Below are 19,249 nucleotides of genomic sequence, written 5' to 3'. Positions count from 1 at the left end.
GGCACCGTATTTGGTTTGAGACTCGAGAGTGAGACAGAATCAACTTTATCAGAATTCAGAATTACCTTTATTGACACGTTAAAGTTTACAGGTGAAAAGAAGGAATACGTATCGTGTTCCCCAAAGAAGTGTGTGAAATTATTGTTGTGTGCAAGCTCCTTCATTCTAGTTGTCAGGAGAAAAGAAACATCTTAGAAATGCCTAGGCCAACTATATAAAGTTGCAGATATGCTACAAAAATTGTTATCATGCCTGGCTGCATGGCCACTGCTGTGCCAGGGCTACAATACAGTTACACAACAACTCTCACTGCTCATTAAATATTGGTACTTTTACAGAGTATTTCTACTAGCACTTTTACTACAAAAAGTAAATAATCCATTCACCACCAGCCACCACACTGACTGGGCCTGAACAACCTTTTGAGAATGACATGCCATGATGAATACAGTTTTAGGTCCAGCCGCTAGATGGCACCATGGATACACGGATGTCCGCCATGCGATAATGGAGTCCGTAGCATACGGGGTTGAATAAATTAGAATCCGCAGCTTGTGATTGGCTGGAGCGAACACGCGTCTCCTACGGATTCCATAATAGCGTCCCCGCACCCGCACGCGAGTTTAGAAACTCTAGGCTTGCTAAGGGAAACCACGCCCGCACTCATTTTTGAAGCTTGTGATTGGCTGAACCGGAGGTTGGGAGCGCTCCGTTGTAGTCACTTGGACCGCGCGAGGTGCACCAAAACCCAATTATCATTGCGTTTATCGTGCGCTTGCCCAGGCCGTAATATAACGATTGCATTCACCACGGCTTCGTAACTCGCGCGGCCGGCCCTGGCCTGCCTTCGCGCCGCTTGCAATGTCGTGGACAATAACTGAAAACGAGCGCTCCTTCCCTTAGCAAGCCTAGAGTTTCTAAACTCGCCACCCGCACAGACATCAATGACGTCATATTTATGGGACAAAATAACATCCACACACAACACAAATCTGTGGCAGACGTTGTTCGTATCTAGAATAGATAGATAGATATCACTTTCTAATGATCTCTTTACGGTTCATGTAGCGCTGCTGCGAGGATGGCGAGGGTTTCCGTCAATTACATCTTACTGTGCGGACAGCTGCTGCTGCTGCTGACGGTGCTGCTTTTGCAGTGTTTGGAAGGAATTCACTCTCAGAATTCAACAACATCGGAGCCTCCGCCGCCGCCACAGCCTGCTGCCTCTGGACAGGGAGCGACGGTCGTCCCGTTCAGCGAGCAGCCGCAGGACAACAACATCACCTTATATCACAGCAACGAGAACAGCGACGGCGGCGGAGGAGGACACGACGATAGCAACGTGAAACTGGCGAATATAGGACTTCCGGTGTAGGAGCTGGCGAATATAAGACCTTCAAAATAAGATGTCAGTAATTAATATTTGTAAAGACCGTACATTTATTTAAAATGATACATTTACGATGTGTGTATTTTTAAATTGCTTATACTGGTGTACTTCAAAGTGCCCTAACAAGTTTTTACCGATTTAAATTGGCTATTGATCCCCAGTAAATGGGTACTTAGCCCATTTTCCATACAACTTCTGATCATGCACAATGTGATAATTGCCACAATTAGCACCTTCTGCCAGTGGTGTAAAGTAACTAAGTAGGCCTACATACTTAAGTATGTAGGCCTACTTAAGTGCAATTTTGAAGTATTTGTATTTTTACTCCACAACAAATTATTTTTAAACTTGAGTTACTAGTTACTTTGCAGCTGTTTTATTGCAATACACACATTAACAACTTAGCCCTATTTAAAACCTAGGTTATTTGAAAATAGCAGATCTACAAGCTCACAATGTGTCGCATCGTGACATGTTGTGAGCTTGTAGGTCTGCTATTTTTTACTTTTACTTTTGGTATAAAGTATATTTAAGTATAGTAAAGTGTATATAAGTATATTTTGATGCCAATACTTTCATACTTTTACTCAATTTCATTTTGAATTCCAGACTAGATTATCTGGATATCATGTTAATATCTGTGCATGTCTACCTCTAGGCCAGGTTGCTATGTAAAATTAATGTAAGCAAATAAAGTGATAAAACAACAACAAAATATGCTCCAGATAATAATGGTGGATTGTGCAGGTGAGATACAATACCAGTAATAAATGCGTCTATTATTTAACAACATGATATACAAAAAGTCCCATTTTCAGACTCTAGTGGGTGCTGGACGGGAGGCGGCTCTTTGCGTCGGCACTTTGAACACGTGCACGCGTTCGGGGAGACCTACTCTTCCACACCACACTCTCCGCTAAGCAGGAGAGGCGTAAAATCAATTTCTGTTGGCTTTCCAGTGCAGCCACCTCCTCAAAAAAGTGACATTTTCAGACATTTTCAAACTCTAGTTGGCGCTGGAGAGCAGACGGCTCGCTGCGTCGGCACTTTGAACACACGCACACGTTCGGGGAGACCTCCTCTATCACACCAGACTCTCCGCTAAGCGGGAGAGGTGTAAAATATATTTCTGTTGGCTTTCCAGTGCAGCCACCTCCTCAAAAAAGTGACATTTTCAGACATTTTCAAAATCTAGTTGGCGCTGGAGAGCAGACGGCTCGCTGCGTCGGCACTTTGAACACACGCACGTGTTCGGGGAGACCTCCTCTATCACACCACACTCTCCGCTAAGCGGGAGAGGTGTAAAATATATTTCTGTTGGCTTTCCAGTGCAGCCACCTCCTCAAAAAAGTGACATTTTCAGACATTTTCAAAATCTAGTTGGCGCTGGAGAGCAGACGGCTCGCTGCGTCGGCACTTTGAACACACGCACGTGTTCGGGGAGACCTCCTCTATCACACCACACTCTCCGCTAAGCGGGAGAGGTGTAAAATATATTTCTGTTGGCTTTCCAGTGCAGCCACCTCCTCAAAAAAGTGACATTTTCAGACATTTTCAAAATCTAGTTGGCGCTGGAGAGCAGACGGCTCGCTGCGTCGGCACTTTGAACACACGCACGCGTTCGGGGAGACCTCCTCTATCACACCAGACTCTCCGCTAAGCGGGAGAGGTGTAAAATATATTTCTGTTGGCTTTCCAGTGCAGCCACCTCCTCAAAAAAGTGACATTTTCAGACATTTTCAAACTCTAGTTGGCGCTGGAGAGCAGGCGGCTCGCTGCGTCGGCACTTTGAACACACGCACACGTTCGGGGAGACCTCTTCTATCACACCACACTCTCCGCTAAGCAGGAGAGGTGTAAAATCTATTTCTGTTGGCTTTCCAGTGCAGCCACCTGCTAAAAAAAGTGAAGTTTTAAGACATTTTCAAACTCTAGTTGGCGCTGGAGAGCAGACGGCTCGCTGCGTCGGCACTTTGAACACACGCACGCGTTCGGGGAACACTTGGCCTTTGGTGTTGTCCATTGTTTGAGGGCACAAAGGCCAAATGCCAGGGCAGGAAGGCCATCAAATAAAACGCAATTTTAGTCCATTGAAAGAATTATGTTGAATTTAAGGGTTAGGGATGATAACCTAATCTGCAGTGAAATAGATAAATTCTGGTATGTACAACCTGATCAATGCTCAGCCCTGCCACCAATCAAAGTCACTGGATTGGTTGTCCTGCTCTCCAGCGCCAACTAGAGTTTGAAAATGTCTTAAAACTTCACTTTTTTTAGCAGGTGGCTGCACTGGAAAGCCAACAGAAATTGATTTTACACCTCTCCTGCTTAGCGGAGAGTGTGGTGTGATAGAGGAGGTCTCCCCGAACGCGTGCGCGTGTTCAAAGTGCCGACGCAGCGAGCCGTCTGCTCTCCAGCGCCAACTAGAGTTTGGAAATGTCTGAAAATGTCACTTTTTGGAGCGAGTGGCTGCACTGGAAAGCCAACAGAAATTGATTTTACACCTCTCCTGCTTAGCGGAGAGTGTGGTGTGATAGAGGAGGTCTCCCCGAACGCGTGCGTGTGTTCAAAGTGCCGACGCAGCGAGCCGTCTGCTCTCCAGCGCCAACTAGAGTTTGGAAATGTCTGAAAATGTCACTTTTTGGAGCGAGTGGCTGCACTGGAAAGCCAACAGAAATTGATTTCACACCTCTCCTGCTTAGCGGAGAGTGTGGTTTGATAGAGGAGGTCTCCCCGAACGCATGTGTGTGTTCAAAGTGCCGACGCAGCGAGCCATCTGCTCTCCAGCGCCAACTAGAGTATGAAAATGTCTGAAAATTACACTTTTTGGAGCAAGTGGCTGCACTGGAAAGCCAACAGAAATTGATTTTACACCTCTCCTGCTTAGCGGAGAGTGTGGTGTGATAGAGGAGGTCTCCCCGAACGCGTGCGTGTGTTCAAAGTACCGACGCAGCGAGCCGTCTGCTCTCCAGCGCCAACTAGAGTTTGGAAATGTCTGAAAATGTCACTTTTTGGAGCGAGTGGCTGTACTGGAAAGCCAACAGAAATTGATTTTACACCTCTCCCGCTTAGCGGAGAGTGTGGTGTGATAGAGGAGGTCTCCCCGAACGCGTGCGTGTGTTCAAAGTGCTGACGCAGCGAGCCGTCTGCTCTCCAGCGCCAACTAGAGTTTGGAAATGTCTGAAAATGTCACTTTTTGGAGCGAGTGGCTGCACTGGAAAGCCAACAGAAATTGATTTTACACCTCTCCTGCTTAGCGGAGAGTGTGGTGTGATAGAGGAGGTCTCCCCGAACGCGTGCGTGTGTTCAAAGTGCAGACGCAGCGAGCCGCCTGCTCTCCAGCGCCAACTAGAGTTTGAAAATGTCTGAAAATGTCACTTTTTGGAGCAAGTGGCTGCACTGGAAAGCCAACAGAAATTGATTTTACACCTCTCCTGCTTAGCGGAGAGTGTGGTTTGATAGAGGAGGTCTCCCCGAACGCGTGTGTGTGTTCAAAGTGCCGACGCAGCGAGCCATCTGCTCTCCAGCGCCAACTAGAGTATGAAAATGTCTGAAAATTACACTTTTTGGAGCAAGTGGCTGCACTGGAAAGCCAACAGAAATTGATTTTACACCTCTCCTGCTTAGCGGAGAGTGTGGTGTGATAGAGGAGGTCTCCCCGAACGCGTGCGTGTGTTCAAAGTTCCGACGCAGCGAGCCGCCTGCTCTCCAGCGCCAACTAGAGTTTGAAAATGTCTGAAAATGTCACTTTTTGGAGCAAGTGGCTGCACTGGAAAGCCAACAGAAATTGATTTTACACCTCTCCTGCTTAGCGGAGAGTGTGGTGTGATAGAGGAGGTCTCCCCGAACGCGTGCGTGTGTTCAAAGTGCCGACGCAGCGAGCCGTCTGCTCTCCAGCGCCAACTAGAGTTTGGAAATGTCTGAAAATGTCACTTTTTGGAGCGAGTGGCTGCACTGGAAAGCCAACAGAAATTGATTTCACACCTCTCCTGCTTAGCGGAGAGTGTGGTTTGATAGAGGAGGTCTCCCCGAACGCATGTGTGTGTTCAAAGTGCCGACGCAGCGAGCCATCTGCTCTCCAGCGCCAACTAGAGTATGAAAATGTCTGAAAATTACACTTTTTGGAGCAAGTGGCTGCACTGGAAAGCCAACAGAAATTGATTTTACACCTCTCCTGCTTAGCGGAGAGTGTGGTGTGATAGAGGAGGTCTCCCCGAACGCGTGCGTGTGTTCAAAGTACCGACGCAGCGAGCCGTCTGCTCTCCAGCGCCAACTAGAGTTTGGAAATGTCTGAAAATGTCACTTTTTGGAGCGAGTGGCTGTACTGGAAAGCCAACAGAAATTGATTTTACACCTCTCCCGCTTAGCGGAGAGTGTGGTGTGATAGAGGAGGTCTCCCCGAACGCGTGCGTGTGTTCAAAGTGCTGACGCAAAGAGCCGTCTACTGTCCAGAGTCCAATTTGTAAAGGCCATGCACTCCAGTGAACAGCATTTATCCATTTATAATTGTTTTATGTTATTAAAACTTTTTTTTTTTAACCCAGAAACATAATTAACATTGTGTATGTTCGTGTAAATGCTTAATCTATATTTGGAATGTGCATATATTGGGAGAATTTATCGTTTTTCAAAAAATTTCAATTGGCTGAGGGGTACTCTTATTCTGAAGAAATGTCCTTACATTCGCCAGCTTATATTCGCCAGTTTCACAGAACCCACGACGATGACGTGAGTGAGCTGTACGAATACAACCCCCCGTCTCCAGTCGTCCTCTGCAGATATCTGTAAGTATTAAACCAGAGTTGTTTTGGTGTGTGTTAGTGTTAGCATTATCAGACAGTTAGCTTTAGCCCTGTGCTCAGTGTTCCCTACTGGGGGTCCTCCCTATGTTCACCAGGTTCTATGTTCCCCACTTCCCCCTCAAAAAGGTTCTGTGTTCCCCACCCACCCAAAAAAGTAGCCGCAAATTGCAACACTAGATTTGTTTATACTCGGATGAATCTAGGGTTGCAATACCTCCCATAGGGATCCAATGCATCAAAACGTTTTTTTTTGCTATCTGATTGTATTAAACGACTTCAAAATCACCAATATTGTGGCTCTATGGAAAGCTTGGAATTTACTCTTGCTATCTGCAAAGTGTTTGTTTCAGAAAAATCCACCGTAGAATTGTTAGGAGCTACTTTCTATCAATAAATTGGCTTCGGGTGATTATTTTTTCTAAGTGCTGGAGTTTGGAAGCGCTTGTGGGAAGTCACTCAGCGGTCCTGTGTACCACCTGGTTCTAAATGTCACATAATGCAGGAGGCAGCGGGACGCTGCGTAAATAGAAGACGAGCGCTTCCGAAGTTCAACAATTAGAAAATAAACCATGTCTGCTCGGATTTCTTGACAGAAAATAAATCATAACAATTCTACGGTGGATTTTTCTGAAACAAACACTTTGCAGATAGCAAGAGTAAATTCCAAGCTTTCCATAGAGCCACAATACTGGTGAGTTTGAAGTCGTTTAATACAATCAGATAGCAAAAAAACGTTTTGATGCATTGGATCCCTATGGGAGGTATTGCAACCCTAGATTCATCCGAGTATAAAAAAATCTAGTGTTGCAATTTGCGGCTACCAAAAAAGGTATATGTTCCCAACTCAAATGCAGGAAATGGGAGGATAGCTAGCTGGGCACTTAGAACATGTGGGCAATCTTAATTTAGCTGCCCAGTTGTCCAGGTGCCCACATGTCCCTAGTGCCCAGACGTCTCCACCCTAAGTGCCTAGTACTCGTCCCAAATGCCCACATGTCCCTAGTGCCCAGATGTCTCTCTCCACCCCTAAGTGCCTCCTCTTCCAGGTGCCCACTCGTCCAAATGCCCACATGTCCCTAGTGCCCAGATGTCCTGGTGCCCACTCGTCTAGATACCCAGTCATAACAAAAATATGGTGCCCAGATGTTCCTAGTGCCCCCCTGTCCCACTAGTATTCGTAATTTCTCCTCATTATGTTCTGTTGTGTGTATTTAGAGTTGTTATTAATAATTTGAAATGAATGTTTCCTGCATTTTTGGATGAGCAGGGAACATGGAACCTTTTTTTGTGGGGGTAAGTGGGGAACATAGAACCTCCTGGGGAACATAGAACCTGGGGAACATAGGTACGGTCCCCTGTACTGTACGTCAGTGTTTCTCAAACTTTGAAATTTCAAGGTCTCCCTTTAACTTTGACCAGTAAAGTCTGTAACAGTGTACAAATGAAACCAAATGGACCTAACGGGTCCATATGGATCCAACGGGTCCATTTGGTTCCATTTGTACACTGTTACAGACTTTACTGGTCAATTTAGACCCCCATAAAGGAACCTAGGGTCCCTGAAATTCACTTTGAGAACCACTGTTGTACGTCACTGTTTCCCACACAATGGGTCGCGGACACATTTTTATGGGTCCCTTTTTTTCTCCCTATATTTTGTTTTCAATTATTATTCTTTCAAATCATTTTTTTTAACATTCCCAAAAAAAGCAAAAACAATCATGAATTAAAAACAAAAAATGTTTTCAGTAATTTCATAAAGCAATCAAAGAAAAATAAAATAAATTCCATACATTAGAAAATAAATGTTTTAAAAGTAGTGAAAATTAAAATCTGCTGTTTTCACTAGTTTGGGTCCCAGGCAAACGTCTAATCTCTCTTTTGGGTCACAAGCTAAAAAGTTTGGGAACCACTGATGTAGATGTAGGATTCAGTCATTCAAATTTGCTTTAACACATTTCGTCATTCATCCATGACCTCCAATCAATGGTATCTTATCCATTGATTAAAATGTATTTTCCAATATATATATATATATATATATATATATATTTTCTCTACTTTATTACATTACCACCTTTAACATTAACTTATCCTTATCTCATATAAATGTTTTACACAAGTGTGTTTAATAAATGTATCTCTCCCCAGGGCTGTGGGTGGGCGGGTGGCTGGGTAGATGTTGTGCTGTCTAGTATGTTGTATTACTCGTATTGTTCTTGTCTGCGTCCATGTATGCCCTGTATTTTTAAAAAACTGCCAAAACTCAATAAAAAGTATTAAAAAAAAAAAAAATGGTATCTTATGCAGACCGGAGGAGTTTGTTCTCTGCCAGGAGCCCGTGGATCATGCAGGCAACAACAGCGCATATCTGGAGCTGGGCCACGGTTGTGTTGGGGTAAATATTTTCTCTTCGTCATAAGTTAACATTTATAAAGTATAATTATAAACATAATAATCTCACTTGTGTACAATTTGTAGGAGTGTGCATTTTACCAGTGCATTAATTATTGTATAGTATAGATTATTAAAGGTGGTGCTATTTGTTTATTGAATGTGTTATAACTGGTCTCCCCATCTCTCCAGCTAAGAAAATATGTCAGTTTTCAAATCAGGAGAGAGAAATGATTAGGATACAGGAACAGCAAGTGAAATTGGAAGTGAAGAAAAAAAAATCTTGACAAATTTCGAATTGGAAAATAATTCTAAACAAATTTTATTCTGATTGAAAATGTATTTTGTTTACTTAACAGCTGTAGAGCTGGAGAGACCCCTGTATCTGAGCAAACACTATATGCCTATACTATTTATTACTTACGTAAAATAGAGCTTTAACCTTTTTAACAAAGCACTTTGTTTTAAACAAAAACTATCACTTACGCATTAAGTGTCAATCAACTTTCCTTTGTTTAACATAAATTTTCTAGTCACTTCTGGGAAACCTTTAAAGCAGTGGTTCTCAAAGTGGGGTTTGGGGACCCCCAGGGGTCCTTGAGAAGGTTCCAGAGGGTCCCCACTCCCCTGTAAATGTTGTTAATATAGCATAAAAATAAATCAGTGTACTCCAAATCATCTTGAATTTGTTCATCCATTCTTCATTCATTACACATGTCACCTCTTGTCACTGTGTTTTAGTGGGGAGGTCAAACTCAGAAAGAAGTGAACCACACACCAGTTATCTGCACTGCCCTGGATAACATTGAGTGTGCTGGACCCAGAGAGTTCCTCAGAGGGAATGTGCCCTGCATCAAGTAAGTGACATCATGCTGGCCTTCATGTATTATAGTGTGCAATGCTGAATGGCCGTGCATATGTTTTGTGCTGTTATGAGAATACTAGTCTATCAATAAATTGGAGCTGAGCGATATGACTTCATATCAATATCATGATTATTTCCAACTTTTAATGAGCAGCTTTAATCTTTTATTTATTCATTTTTGAAAATGGTCGATCTGGGCGCCCAGAAAAAACTAAACCTGCTTCTCGATTATTCAGTTAACCTACAATATTAAAGGGATATTTCACTTTCATGGTTGTGCAAATTTTAACATCTACTCAGGCTTTTGTGAGCACCCCAGACAGTTTTTAAGTTGCTTGATTCAGTATTTAGGTATTTGATATTCATACTTATCAGACAGATTTCCTATATAAACCCATTGTAGCTTCAAACTCCATTTTAACACTCCCGCTGCCAATTACGTCCAGGAACGTGATAGGAAGTACCCCGGTGCGACTCAACATCCCGGTTATCATGTCCAGCGACGTGTTACCTGGTAAACAGGTGCTGTGGCTGGTGAGCAAAAAAAGAAAAAAAAAAAATCATATCCCATGATGCAACTCGGCCGCCATCATCAGGAAGCGTGTATTCTCCATAGGCTCCTTATTCATTGCTGCTGCAAAGAAACAGCTCTATCTCGGAATCTACTTCCAAAAACTTTGATCGCTAAGAAACGTTTTTTATTTTTTTCACAGCGACAATGGGCTGCATTTCCGTGTGAAAGTAAACACCCCGGTCAACATCCGGGTTTAGTGAATTTCCACAACATCTCTCTTCAAAATAAAGCGCAGTGAATGACGGCACTCTGTATCCAAATAATTACAAAAAAGATGTTTATTCACTCAACTGTGACTTGACATAGTATTTGTTTACAGTATACATAGAAAAATCTGTTTTCATTTTCTTCTCTTTTTTTTGGTGCAAATGTATGAACAGCTATTTAAGAGTTCACTGCTTTTGTGAGGAAAATCACACTTGGGATAACAAACTGTGCGTTGTACATTCTCTCCTATGATCAGCTAGCTGCTACAGTATGTACCATATGATGTAACAGCTTATGGTTTCTATTGCTTCTTTGGCTGTCTGATTCCTCTCTTTAGTTTCGCATTGGGAGTGTTACACCAGTGCTTCAAGAACTGAATGAATAATACATTAAAAAAAATGCAAATGTTCAGGCACCCCAGTGACTCGGTTAGTGTGTTTACCACATAATTGTTGTTTTGTGTTTAGTGTAGCAAGCTGCTACACTAAATGCCCATTTCCTGAGTTTAATTGATGCAGTACAAAAAATACAATATTTTTGCATTTTCAAATTATAGTCTAGTTAAGTGTTTCTCCCCTTCTCCCCCAAACCAATATGCTTGACTTAAATACTAAATAAATAAAAATAATGTGATTTTATCCACTGGGAATGGGATTCATTTGGAATTAAATACTGTTGAAAGTGTGGTATGTGGTTGATGTTATTGGACCACTAGATGGCAGTATTTCCAAAGATATTGTAGAGAATCATTAGTGCTACTGCCATTTCTCTGCATTCAGGACAGCATATGCACCAGCATTTCATTTGCCTTGGGCAAGGGGGTTTATTAAAGGACAGAGAAGGTGGTCTCTACGGCAGCTGACCAATCAGCAAGTTAAACGTCCCACGAGCATCACAACAAGTGACCTCGCTGTTGAAGGATGCTCACCATGATAACCATAGATGAACCTCTGCTGCAGATAGTTTCTGCTGTTTTTTCTTTTTCTTTTCTTTTATGAAGAATTTACTGTTGAGGAGACACAGGAGAGAGAACTAAAACACAGACCCAAAAACATTTACCTTGTGTGTTGACGGTGTTCCAAAAAATGGGAGGCATGCCAGCAGCAGTGCCTGCCATGTTCTGAGACAGCTCGCTAACTGTAGGAAAAATGTTGATCACATGCTATTTAGTTGTTGTCTTTGTAAATAAATAAGGCTATACAAATGATTAAATTATGTCATTCACCGTTTACCTCATTATCTAACATGTGGCTTGATTTCTTTACCGAGCCGGACAATAGAAAGGTGAGAGGGAGGCAGTGTGGGAATGGCACAGGAGAGAGACTCAGTAGATACTAGTCCAGCACTGCAGGATGGTGTAGTAAAGACAAGCAATTTGAGCAGACTTTGAGCTCCTCGTCTATTCCCCTTTTCCCTTTCACAATTGTCAGAACCTTCAGTTCATAGCACACATTGAACAAATCAGCACTGACTAAACAATCTAATTAATAAACAGACTGGGGATCTTAATAGTCTTGTGACTCATGCATAACTAGCATTAAACTTTGAGAGGGAAGTAGTGAGAAAAGCAGAGGTTATTAGTCATATTTGATTGTATATCATGGGTCATTCTGTTGAGTTGATGACTTCTGGGCACTTGCTGCAGCGTTCCAAAACTGAAGATCAGTGGCTTTGGCTATTTACTGTTGCACTACTGCAGTTAGGTTGCTTAATTTTCAGTCTAATGAGACTGTGTCTTTTGAGGCAGCATAATAAATTGAAATTGTATTATTACTATTTCTATGTATTTGATGTATTGCTGTTGATGTATTAATGGTATTACCTTGGGCTGTCTTTTCTTATTGTAAGTCGCTCTGGATTAAGAGTGTCTGCTAATTGCCTAAATTGTAAATTACAATATTTTCATTTAACAAGAGGCTGTTTATTTATTTATTTTTTATAGGAGGAAAAATATTTCCTTACAACAGCTTACTATACAAAGCTGTACAGAATCTCAGGTCTACAAATCCAGTTACAATATTTAGCATACATCTTATATCATATTATCTTATATAATCTTACATAATGCAGGCTTACAGGTATGTCTTGTACATACCTGAATGCGACTGTTATATTTTGCTGTGACTGGTCTTTTTAAAAAGCGTTATCAGGTTTATTGATTACCTGGCTGGTCTTATCAGTTAATCTTTGTCTATATGGTGTACATTGTTGTGTCTGTCTGCAAAACTAATTTCCCTTACTTCACTTATCAGCTGAAATAAGATTAATTGAACTGAAGTAAACTGAAACCACCCTTTTTCTGTTGTGTGTGTCTGTAGATACACAGGGCACTATTTCATCACGACCCTGCTCTATTCCTTCTTCTTGGGCTGCTTCGGAGTCGACCGCTTCTGCCTGGGACACACGGGTACGGCTGTGGGCAAGCTGCTGACTCTGGGAGGCCTCGGTATCTGGTGGTTCGTCGACCTCATACTGCTCATCACCGGTGGGCTGATGCCTAGCGACTACAGCAACTGGTGTACCTACTACTGAGGCCGAGACATAGCCACAGGCAAAGGACGGGTCACTATCCATCTTCCTTTGACAACTAGGGGTGGTGTTCACTGTTCAGTCATGTACTATGTTATGGAGGACCAGGAGATTTTACACCAGCTGATATCACTAATTTGTCCCCCCTCCTCTCCTTTTGAGGGCATGCTCATTAGTGAATTCAGCAATTGTGTTTGTGTACAATGAAAACCTACATACTCCACCCTCCATGACACAAAATCTGACTCCACAACAAGTGTCGATATCACAGCTACGCTTATGTCCTCTGTTGGCTGTTTGGATGGTCTGGGGTTTTAATGTGTATCAAGAGCTACTGAGCAGTGTGCATGTCCATAGATTGTTAAGCAGTATGTGACACTGATCAGCTAGCACCAGTATGATACATTGACTTGACCCTCTTACTGTATACCTACATTTATAGTATAAATAGTGAATGTCAAATAACAAACAAAAACGACATACTACTGTAAACGCCGAATGATTTGGCAGCACACCATGGTACACCATGATGTATAGTAATGACACATCTAGGAAATTACCTGAATCTTGTGATATATACTGCTCAAAGAAATTAAGGAAACAAAACGTTCCCTTAATTCTTTGAGCAGTACTACAATATCCTATACTCAAATAAAGGGACAATTTGTTCCCTTAAATTCTTTGAGCAGTGGTAATACCAAAAAGAGCAATGTTCTTTACCCTAAAGCCCACAACACCAATTAAAACTCTTGATATAGTAACAAGAAAATTGTACTGTTTTTCTAAATACTTGAAAAGTTGTTTAATAACAAGGCAGGATTTGAAGATGGAAGATTTTTATTTCACATATCAGATGGGATGTGTTAAAGCAGAGCATTGAGGGACAATTCAACAGGACATAGTGATGATTGAATGTGGAACCTTTCTGTAACGGAACAATCTGTCCAGCCTCTAGGGAAAAATGCCAGCAGCCATATCGTCACTGTCGGGTAGAAACCTTGTATCTTCAAGTTTCAAATTTGTACGTTTTTTCGCAAAGTAAAGCCCTGCTTCATCATACAAGGCCGTCGCACAAAGGTAGTGAAAACAGCAGATCTACAAGCACACAACGCCTCGCGGTGCGAGGCATTGTGTGCTTGTAAATCATTTTTCAAAATGATAAATGCACAACAAAGAGTTTGGGACATTATACAAGGTTTCCACCTGACAACAACGATATGCTTTAGGATGGAGTTCACATTCTCACATAATTCCACTGATTTCTCAAACCAATTGAACATTATGTCTAAGCTAGTGAAGGTATTACATACAGATTTTTGAGCATCGGCTAAATGAATGGGAGAGACGTGAGACAAATCCACCCTGTTTTCTGTTCCCTGTAATAATTTAGTGATGATCCAACAAGAATTAACTTACTGAGAAGGACAATAACTAATTAGATAAGTCCACAACTGCCAATATGTAAGTGGTGTGCCCATGTTCTTGGTAACTGATATAATGCCGTACTGATGACGTCATCGTTACAACACACATTCAGTTTAGTTTGTTTCCAGCTGTAAATTATACCATTACATACTGTTGTTACACCAAACCAGAGGGGTAGTGGACACCCAATGGAGGAGGTTCTATGTGCCAGATGCAGGGGGTTAGTACTCCATTTTGCAGACATGGAGTTGCAACCTTGTGCTTGTAAAATGTTGTATATAAATATTGATCTACCCAAAATGCTGATTTGGATAGTGTTTTATATTCTTTTTAAGTTTAATGTATTCAACTGTTAATTATTTGTATTTCTTTTGCCGTGTTTCGTGTCAGTGTGAAACATTGTTAAGAAAAACATGTTCCTTTGAACATACACATTTTAAGTTATTTGATCTCCAATATATTTGTTTTGAAGGAGGAGTACATTCTGTTAAGAGCAAAATGGTTACTACACTAAGACTGTATTTTTGTGCGGTGGAGAAAAGGAATGCAGACAATCTTACCTTGTATTTATCAGTTTTCACAGCTCAATAAAACATGTCTCAGAAAAACACTTGATGGAAGTGGTAATTGGTATGGTACAGATATGTTTATATCTAGACGTGTGCGTGTGTGCGTGTGTGTGTACTCAGATTTTCCATGCTGATAATGTGGATTAACAAATATTCCAAGGGTCCCTCATGGAGATTGAGTATGGTGCTGAGAAAGTAGAATAGTCCCCACTCCTTGTCTGTACAAACCAGTGCATCAGAAGTGCACTAAAATAACATTACAGGTATATTCAAGCGGAACTGACTAGAACCACGACATTATATTAATCCTAACAGAATTAGGAGAAAACATTCAATACTCATTTGAATGAGGCCATACACATAACAAAAACATTGTTTTGGTATGGTTTTCGATTACAGCCACACTTAGAAAACAATTCCCTCATCAATCAATCTCATTAGGAATGACTGTTAGTGTGACATCTCTGTCATAGCGTCGCACCAACATGGACAGTGTAATGATAGACTGGACGGCTTTAGTCACTTCCTCTGTGGTGTGAATGGGCTGCCCGTTGATGCCAATAATCACATCATGATTGATCATACCAGCGCTGTGGAACAAATGAACACGATACATCACACACTCGAGAAGAAAAATGGATGACAAGGACTTTAAAACATGTTGATTCTTGTTTCTGGCTTCTCTCTCAACAAATAGAAAAACAAAAGAAATTGTCAGTTTACTGTCCTGTAATACAGATTATTTGTGATACATAAATCTTTCTTTTTGGCTTGTGCCAGAATTGGAGTCAGAATTGTAATGGTGTAGGCATCACTTTATTCCTATTCCACCATTCCTTGTTGATTACTTGTTTGTTTAAGGATTAATTGTAAGATTCTACAGATCATGTTTAAAGCTAAGTTGTGGTTGATGCCATTTCTGTCACCTGTTAACCTCCTATGAACCAGTAAACAAGCTCAGTTTCGCAAACAGGACCATTCTGTGTTCTTAAAACTAGGTAAAAGTTTGCACGTTATGATTGTATACAACTGGTAAGGAGATGAAAATTACTTGGGAAATATATAGGCTACTGAATATACTAGATCTACGTCACACCGCCGATCCGACCAATATATGCCCATACATGAGTATCTCTGTATCTGTCAATCCTTGTCCCTTTTATGCCCATAATAGAGATCACAGATGTCATCAGTATATGCCTAAATATGGCATGCCCCCGTGTGTGCCCATTTATGGAGCTGACTGAATTGTTTGCGCCTGATGCCAGGATGACACATTGAAGTTAGTTAGATGTATTGTGAAAAGAAGAGCTACAGCAGATCTACCACTACATGGTAAAAATGCATTGCATTGGTATTTTTGCTATTTTGTATTCATTTTTAACACGCCATTTTGCAATAGTCTCAGTCAGAGGCTATTGTTATTTGGGGCTCCTTCCTTGGAATTAAAAATGTTTGGGAACCTTTGTTCTAGGCTACAATTAGAAACACAGGAAGGCTACAGAGGCAGTCAGAAAGATAGCTGTTGTAGTAGTACTGTAGCTGCTTCATGCTGGCCCCAGACTACATGAAAAGAGAGAGAACAACATTGCCTGTAGGGTAGGATAGTTTAATGAGCAAACAGACCACAATGGAGTCTGCAGCCTTGAGAACAGCAATGTTCTTGTTCTAGCCTGCTGAAAATATCTAGAGGCCTGCACAATTTACAGTTAGGCATTTAGCGGACGCACCTCCAGACTCAGTGCTGCAATGCTAATTCATTTTACAAAACCTAGAGGCCAAAGAACACCTTGCTGTGAATAATAGAAATGTCAAGTTATGCGTAGGCGCTGATGGAGGTAACCAATAATGTAGCATAGCTTAGGATCTAATTGGGATACCATCTATTTTTAAAAATTTTCACTCCAAAAATGGGTGCCTGTTGGCATAGACGCCATAGAGAGTAAGATGATGAGGAAGAGTGGACTGCCAACTATCCTTTTATGAAAGTTTATGAATATTTCATTTAAAGTAGATTGGAGGAATGGCACAGGAGAGGACCTACAGGGATGTGATGCCCGGCCACTGAAAACAAACCGAACAATCTAAAACGTTTCATGAAGGAACATAGAGCAATAATAGCCTTTTGTATAATTTCTAAGGCACAAAAGTGTTGGCAGCATCTATCTATCTATCTATCTATCTATCTATCTATCTATCTATCAATAACATGTTTAATCACAATCCCACTGCAGAAGGATGATATTTCCACCCCATACAATAAGGGCTGTCTGGACTTAGTTCTTACCTGTGGGCAGCTGTTCCTGGGAGTACCTCATAAATATATACTCCTGAGCTCACATCTGGAAAGTCTCTCTCTCGTTCCCTGAGTTCTCGGATCAAACTGGACACAGAGAATAATTAACAGACTTTGATCATTTAGTGGCACCCCAAAATGTAATCTTTATCATGTAAAGAAAAGAAAATCTTTTCAAGCTGGACTTCTGGGGATTCAGAAATAGCTATTTAAAATGTCTACTCACGATGGGGTGAGCTCCAGCATACGGACACCCATGTATTTCTTCTTTGGCTGTGTCTTTCCTGATGGCCATAAAATAAAAACATAATATCCATAAGTCAAGTCAAGTCAGATATACACAAATCACAAACAAAATATACAAACTAGCTCAAATGTCAAACAATGTAAATATTATGTTACGTTATATGACAATACAATATGAGGGTGAAACAATATATGCTGAAGCCCGTATGAGTATGTATGTGTAGTGACCATAGACTGTAGAAAATAGGGTAGTGACAAACATCACCCTCCTTGAACACGGGGCAATTGTGTTTGTACAGTATAAAATGCTCGACAAAGCTGGATGCAATGTGGTGGATTCGAACCCTGAAACTCTGTGATGTTGGGAAGCTACTTTACCACTGAGACACCAAGCGCATCTGAAATAATTGTGATATTGATTTGAAGTCATATCGCCCAGCCCTAGTTTAAACCATGAGAGGCAATTTCCTCTTATGTCAGCTGATAGGCACACAAAGTCTCATAGTATTACATAAAATATGTTTGGTGTTATATTACTTTTTGTGAAAGCCAAAGGTGCAAAACATTATAAAGTCAGAGTCAGTAAAATAGAGAGAGAACACTCTATCTGTTTAGAATATAGAGGAGACAGAACACTTAATCAGTTTAGAATATAGAGGAGACAGAACACTTATTCAGTTTAGAATATAGAGGAGACGGAGACTTGAAACACTACAGATGGTGTTCAGCATTCAGCAAAGATGGCCAATTGATGTACCTTTGTCTGCACGAGTAACAACATGTGGCCATCATAAACTTGTGTTGAGCTTAAGGTGAACTCAAATGTTATCAATCCCTTCGTTTCACGAGATGGCATATGAGATGACACATGTGTACATGCATTAGTAAGTGGGGGGGAAAAACAGTACACAGTACGGGACCATATTTCTCCAGTTCCTGGCACATTGACAGTTTACATCACATCCCATGTTGTTTTATTCTGCAAGTTGTACAATTTGTCAATATTCATAAATATAAAATGTAAATGATATTATGTTATGTAAGTCACAACTTTAGACTGAGTCTTGTCTTGTTAGTCAGAATTTACTTCCTTGGGGAATTTCCGACATGGCACGATGCACTACTCTCAAAGAGACTGATAAAGTTTTATTGTGCTGTGTGAATCCTTTTGGAAGTTACATTCCTTTTTATGAGAAGCCAAGGCCACTACCATTGGCCAATCTGAGTGAAAGTTAAAAATAATCACAACCAAAGTTTTCACACACGGTTTAACACAAACCTGATCATAACTTTTGGACATAAGGCAAAAATAGTACCCGGTCCAACTCCACGGGTGGAGGTAATAAAAATACACTCTACAAACCCATGATTTGTCTGTCGTACGACTCAGCAAGGAACTGACGGATCTTGTCAGCAGGAATGGCAAATGAGATTCCTGCGGTCACCTTCAGAGTATTTATGCCTATTACATCGCCATCCTGTTAAACAGAGAAAGCAGAAGGGATAGACAGGAGTGGAGATGGCCATCGAAAGCACATTTATTGCTATGATGCTTTCATTCTAGCCACAAGTAAAAGAAGCAGCCATGGTAGTGAGACAAATTGACATCCTGATCATTATCTTCCAAAGTATACATAACACCACAAGGCTATTATGTGGTCTCCCGTAGAGATGCAATTAGAACACATCAGCCTTGGTTATAGTAGTGACTAGTGAGGGATGATGAATAGAAAATTCCGTTGGTATGGCAACCATTCTAAAAGAACAGTATTTTTGGAGTTAGGCTACAAAGCAACAGGAGGAAATGGCCTCTATAAACTACAGTTCATTCAGATAACTTACGATATGATTAACAATGTTTATTATTGATGAGTATTACAAGTGTATATGTAACATTTTGACTTGGCGTCGGCTCTGCTTCCCCCTGCTCAGCGCAGCCCGGAAGAACATCA

General features: G+C 41.3%; 2 protein-coding genes across 2 annotated transcripts in view; one reads left to right on the top strand and one right to left on the bottom strand.

The window, feature by feature from the left end:
- Positions 1 to 993: 993 nt before the first annotated feature.
- tm2d2 (TM2 domain containing 2) lies at positions 994 to 14,732 on the top strand. Its single transcript, XM_080738565.1, has 5 exons — positions 994 to 1,342; positions 6,005 to 6,174; positions 8,503 to 8,590; positions 9,328 to 9,443; positions 12,551 to 14,732. The coding sequence occupies exons 1-5, from the start codon at positions 1,082 to 1,084 to the stop codon at positions 12,762 to 12,764; spliced, it is 849 nt and encodes a 282-aa protein (XP_080594691.1). The 5' UTR covers positions 994 to 1,081; the 3' UTR covers positions 12,765 to 14,732.
- A 447-nt stretch (positions 14,733 to 15,179) lies between these two features.
- htra4 (HtrA serine peptidase 4) overlaps positions 15,180 to 19,249 on the bottom strand; it is a gene marked incomplete at both ends in the record, with an annotated part of 30,002 nt that continues 25,932 nt past the window's right edge. Inside the window, 4 exons of the mRNA XM_080738563.1 lie at positions 15,180 to 15,345; positions 17,043 to 17,138; positions 17,278 to 17,335; positions 18,661 to 18,775. Coding sequence (XP_080594689.1) covers positions 15,180 to 15,345; positions 17,043 to 17,138; positions 17,278 to 17,335; positions 18,661 to 18,775 — 435 coding nt within the window. The remainder of the gene's footprint in view (positions 15,346 to 17,042; positions 17,139 to 17,277; positions 17,336 to 18,660; positions 18,776 to 19,249) is intronic.

Source organism: Nannobrachium achirus (assembly GCF_963921795.1).
Source record: "Nannobrachium achirus genome assembly, chromosome: 12".
Lineage (NCBI taxonomy): Eukaryota > Metazoa > Chordata > Actinopteri > Myctophiformes > Myctophidae > Nannobrachium > Nannobrachium achirus.
Note: the sequence above shows the minus strand (reverse complement) of the source record. Positions and strands in the feature narration are given on the sequence as shown.

Excerpts from the sequence above, each read along its gene's own strand:
- tm2d2 (XM_080738565.1), top strand. The coding sequence starts at position 1,082 with ATGGCGAGGGTTTCCGTCAATTACATCTTACTGTGCGGACAGCTGCTG. Across the intron at positions 6,175-8,502 it reads GTCGTCCTCTGCAGATATCT|ACCGGAGGAGTTTGTTCTCT; the intron begins GTAAGTATTAAA and ends TATCTTATGCAG. Across the intron at positions 8,591-9,327 it reads TGGGCCACGGTTGTGTTGGG|TGGGGAGGTCAAACTCAGAA; the intron begins GTAAATATTTTC and ends ACTGTGTTTTAG.